Source organism: Borostomias antarcticus (assembly GCF_949987555.1).
Source record: "Borostomias antarcticus genome assembly, chromosome: 13".
In the NCBI taxonomy this organism is placed as follows: domain Eukaryota; kingdom Metazoa; phylum Chordata; class Actinopteri; order Stomiiformes; family Stomiidae; genus Borostomias; species Borostomias antarcticus.
In genome coordinates this window covers 709,072-714,071 of record NC_140246.1, presented here as the reverse complement: position 1 = coordinate 714,071, position 5,000 = coordinate 709,072, and the positions used below count along the sequence as shown (strand labels likewise).

Here is a 5,000-nt window from a genome sequence, read left to right as displayed (position 1 = left end):
CAGCCTGAGACAGAACCAGAACCAGAACCAGGCCAGCGCCGCCACCAAGAACCCCGACCAGTCATCTCAGAGTCCCCAACCTCAGGCCCAGGCCAACACCCAGATCCAGACCCAGAACCAGACCCAGGCCCAGACCAACACCCAGAACCAGACCCAGACCAACACCCAGACCCAGATCCAGGCCAACACCCAGATCCAGACCCAGAACCAGACCCAGGCCCAGACCAACACCCAGAACCAGACCCAGATCCAGACCCAGGCCCAGATCCAGACCCAGATCCAGACCCAGACCAACACCCAGAACCAGACCCAGATCCAGACCCAGGCCCAGATCCAGACCCAGATCCAGGCCAACACCCAGACCCAGATCCAGACCCAGGCCCAGACCAACACCCAGATCCAGACCCAGAACAACAGTGTGTCCCTGGTCAAGATCTCTTCCACGGACACCCCCGTTTCAGCCATCAAGGAGTGTGAGTACTGCTTGGCTACAGTAGTTAATATAATCTACACAAATATCCAATCCACACACACTCTGAGACAATCCAACAGCTTGCTTTGTTTGTTTGTTTGTAGTGTTTTTTTGTAGTGTTTGTTTGTAGTGTTGTAGTGTCTCTTTAACGTGTGTGTCTCTATTGTATGTTTGTGTTATTTTAACACCGCCCCCCCCCCCCTCGCCCCCAGGTGCTCCGGCCCCTCCCACCCCCTGCAGTCTGGCTTCTGCTGCCTCCTCCCCCGCGGGGGCGGAGCTTAGCCGGCCCCGCCCCTCCACGGTCGCCACGGTGCTGACGGGGACTAAGTGACGCCAGATGTCGCGGGGAACGAGCTGGGAGGCCACGGCGCTGTGAGGGGGGGTGGGCGTGACACACACACACACACACACACACACTCTCTCTCTCTTCCTCCACCACACCACACCCCTCTCCTTCACACACACCTCCCAGCCCGTCCCCCACACCCCCCCCCCTCCCCCCTCCACACACACACACACACACACACACCACACCTGGGAGGACTGGGAGAGCCGAGGACTCTGTAGCCATCCCACCAATCGCGTCGCATCTTACTCACCACTACACCCCGCCCTGTCCCGGCCCGTCCAATCGGACGCTGTGTCGGTTTGACGCCGGACCCCCGAGTGTCGGTTCAACTGTACGCAGGCACGTCGGCACGGAACTCACCATCTGGACTCTCTGTTCCTGTCTGAGGCGACCCGTCTGATTGGCCGTTCTGAGAGATGTGGGCGGGTCTGTCGCTGAGTTAGGGCGGAACCTGTAAATGTCAATCAAACGCTGCTTCCCTCTAATCTAGTCCTTCTCGCATAGAAACTCTTCACAGTTCTTCTGACTTCCGCCATTTCTCCTCTTTCTTCCCTCTGGATCTGACGGCGATCAACTGGATTCTGTTTTATTTCGTATCGTCCTATTTTGGCGTTCTTTCATGTTCTCAGACGTTTTTCGTTCGCTTGTTTGTTTAAAGAAGTGCTTTATAAGAACCTGCGACCATTGAGTGCTGTTCTAAGCAGGGGCTGATGTAACGATTTGCACAGGATGTTGGGGCTTGTTGTCTAGATAATAATGTGTGTACAGATCCCAGTTAATGGCCTACTCATTTGACCGTATGTATCAGACTGAGAGTAGAGATTGTAAACCGTTTTAACGACCCAGAATGGGCTGAGAGCATTGTGCAACTTCTTTGTTAATGGAAACATGCGATATGTTTCGTTATTTTCTTACTTTATAATAATATAAGACTTTTATAACAATCACCCAGTAACACATAGGACACAGTATATTCTGAAAGGATACATCGACAGTCTCATTCTCATTTGAACCACTAGGAGTTATTTAGCTACAGGGGCTCCCACGCTAAGAACCAGGGGCTTTAGGTTGCTGAAGATCTTTGATAGTGTTGTGTGACTTTTGGAGCCCCTGTCATATACTGTAGTTTCAGAGTTAGTGATCCAAGATGGCGAACGCCCTTCCCGACGACCACGCGTGTTTTCGGGCGGTTTTGCGTCACACTCAACGAGGAGAACAGGCACAGGAACGCCCTCCTCCGTTGCCCGACCCCGCCGTGACCCCGTCTGGACCTCCGACAGAGAACGCCCTCGTCTCCGGGGTCTCTGAGCGGACCGTGGTCGGGAGAGCGGCGTGCTTTGGAAGGTTGACCTCTGACCTCTGGTTCAGGTCTTAACTGAGCTGCTTGGGTCCTGGGTCTGTCCTCAGGGGACGCCGGGACAGCCAGATGGCGTGTCGGGAGGTCGTTCTGCGTCTCTGTCCACGGCGGTCTCTGTCCACGGAGGTCTCTCTCCACGGAGGTCTCTCTCCACGGAGGTCTCTCTCCACGGAGGTCTCTATCGATGGAGGTCTCTATTCAGGGAGGTCTCTATCCACGGAGGTCTCTCCACCCGGAGGTCTCTCTCCACGGAGGTCTCTCCCCACGGAGGGTGCATCTCTGCTGGATGCAGGTCCAGCCTGTCCCTTCTTGTGGTGGTCAGGTGTAGCCAAAGACCAGTTGGTGTCAGGGTGAATGAAAGTGCAGATGACCTGAGCTAGATAGCGCCACGATAGAACCTAGATAGAACCTAGATAGAACCTAGATAGAACCTAGATAGAACCTAGATAGAACCTAGATAGAGACTAGGTAGAACCACCAAACTGAGGACTGACTGACTTCAAACCAAGGGCTGATCTCCAAATGAAAACCATCAAGACAAAGTGATTTTCCCTTTTTCTTCATCTCCATTTCCTGTGATGTCTCCCTCCCTCTCCCCCATCTCTCTCTCTCCCCCATCTCTCTCTCCCTCCTCTCCCCCATCTCTCTCTCCCTCCCTCTCCCCCATCTCTCTCTCCCTCCTCTCCCCCATCTCCCTCCCTCTCCCCCATCTCTCTCCCTCCCTCTCCCCCATCTCTCTCCCTCCTCTCCCCCATCTCTCTCTCCCTCCCTCTCCCCCATCTCTCTCTCCCTCCCTCTCCCCATCTCTCTCTCTCCCCCATCTCTCTCCCTCCCTCTCCCCCATCTCTCCCTCTCCCCCATCTCTCTCTCTCTCCCCCATCTCTCTCCCTCCCTCTCCCCCATCTCTCTCTCCCTCCTCTCCCCCATCTCTCTCCCTCTCCCCCATCTCTCTCTCTCTCCCCCATCTCTCTCTCCCTCTCTCTCCCCCATCTCTCTCTCCCTCCTCTCCCCCATCTCTCTCTCCCTCCTCTCCCCCATCTCTCTCTCCCCCATCTCTCTCTCTCTCCCCATCTCTCTCTCCCTCCCTCTCCCCCCATCTCTCTCTCCCTCCTCTCCCCCATCTCTCTCTCTCTCCCCCATCTCTCTCCCTCCCTCTCCCCCATCTCTCTCCCTCCTCTCCCCCATCTCTCTCTCCCTCCCTCTCCCCCATCTCTCTCTCCCTCCTCTCCCCCATCTCTCTCTCCCTCCTCTCCCCCATCTCTCTCTCCCTCCTCTCCCCCATCTCTCTCTCCCTCCCTCTCCCCCATCTCTCTCTCTCCTCTCCCCCATCTCTCTCTCTCCCTCCTCTCCCCCATCTCTCTCTCTCCCCCATCTCTCTCCCTCCCTCTCCCCCATCTCTCTCTCCCTCCCTCTCCCCCCATCTCTCTCCCTCTCTCTCCCCCATCTCTCTCTCCCTCCTCTCCCCCATCTCTCTCTCCCTCCTCTCCCCCATCTCTCTCCCTCCTCTCCCCCATCTCTCTCCCTCCCTCTCCCCCATCTCTCTCTCCTCTCCCCCATCTCTCTCTCCTCTCCCCATCTCTCTCTCTCTCCTCTCCCCCATCTCTCTCTCCCTCTCCCCCATCTCTCTCTCCCTCCTCTCCCCCATCTCTATCCCTCCTCTCCCCCATCTCTCTCCCTCCTCTCCCCCATCTCTCTCTCTCTCCCTCTTCCCCATCTCTCTCCCTCCTCTCCCCCATCTCTCTCTCCCTCCTCTCCCCCATCTCTCTCTCTCCCCCATCTCTCTCTCCCTCCCTCTCCTCCCATCTCTCTCTCCCTCCCTCTCCCCCATCTCTCTCTCTCTCCCTCTTCCCCATCTCTCTCCCTCCTCTCCCCCATCTCTCTCTCCCTCCTCTCCCCCATCTCTCTCTCCCTCCCTCTCCCATCTCTCTCTCCCTCCTCTCCCCCATCTCTCTCCTCTCCCCCATCTCTCTCTCCCTCTCTCTCCTCCCATCTCTCTCTCCCTCTCCCCCATCTCTCTCTCCCTCCCTCTCCCCCATCTCTCTCTCCCTCCTCTCCCCCATCTCTCTCTCCCTCCTCTCCCACATCTCTCTCTCCCTCTCCCCCATCTCTCTCTCTCTCTCCCCCATCTCTCTCCTCTCCCCCATCTCTCTCTCTCCTCTCCCCATCTCTCTCTCTCTCCTCTCCCCCATCTCTCTCTCTCTCTCTCTCCCCCATCTCTCTCCTCTCCCCATCTCTCTCCTCCTCCTCTCCTCCCATCTCTCTCCCTCCTCTTCTCCTCCATCTCTCTCTCCCTCTTCTCTCTCATCTCTCTCTCCCTCCCTCTCCCCCCTCCTCTCTCCCTCTCTCTCCTCCCATCTCTCTCTCTCTCTCTCTCTCTCTCCTCTCCCCATCTCTCTCTCTCTCTCTCCTCTCCCCCATCTCTCTCTCTCTCCTCCTCCTCTCTAATGGTGTATTGTTGAGTGCCTGACTTCATGGTTCTCAGTCCTTGCATATGTGACTCATTTCACAATTATGAACCATCATTAAATGTGATCTCATTGACACTTCAGACTGGACCTGTGTGTGTGTGTGTGTGTGTGTGTGTGTGTGTGTGTGCGGCCGTGCGAGCGAGCGAGTGTTTGTGTGTGTGTGTGTGTGGGGTGGGGTGGGGGGGGGGAGTGTGTGTGTGTGTGTGTGTGTGTGTGTGTGTGTGTGTGTGTGTGTGTGTGTTTTCGGGTATGCGCGCGCGTGTGTGTATGGGCATGCGTGTGTGTGTGTTTTCGGACATGCGAGTGTGTGTGTGTGTGTGTGTGTGCGCGAGTGTGTGGGTGTGTGGGTGTGTG

The 5,000-nt window shown here is 56.6% G+C and overlaps 1 protein-coding gene across 1 annotated transcript in view; it reads left to right on the top strand.

Annotated features, from left to right (window-relative positions):
• camk1da (calcium/calmodulin-dependent protein kinase 1Da) overlaps positions 1-803 on the top strand; it is a gene marked incomplete at both ends in the record, with an annotated part of 8,520 nt that extends 7,717 nt beyond the window's left edge. Inside the window, 3 exons of the mRNA XM_084447653.1 lie at positions 1-127; positions 302-473; positions 685-803. The exon at positions 1-127 is cut by the window's left edge and continues 95 nt beyond it. Of these exons, the coding sequence (XP_084303779.1) occupies positions 1-127; positions 302-473; positions 685-803 (418 nt within the window). The remainder of the gene's footprint in view (positions 128-301; positions 474-684) is intronic.
• Positions 804-5,000: the final 4,197 nt, after the last annotated feature.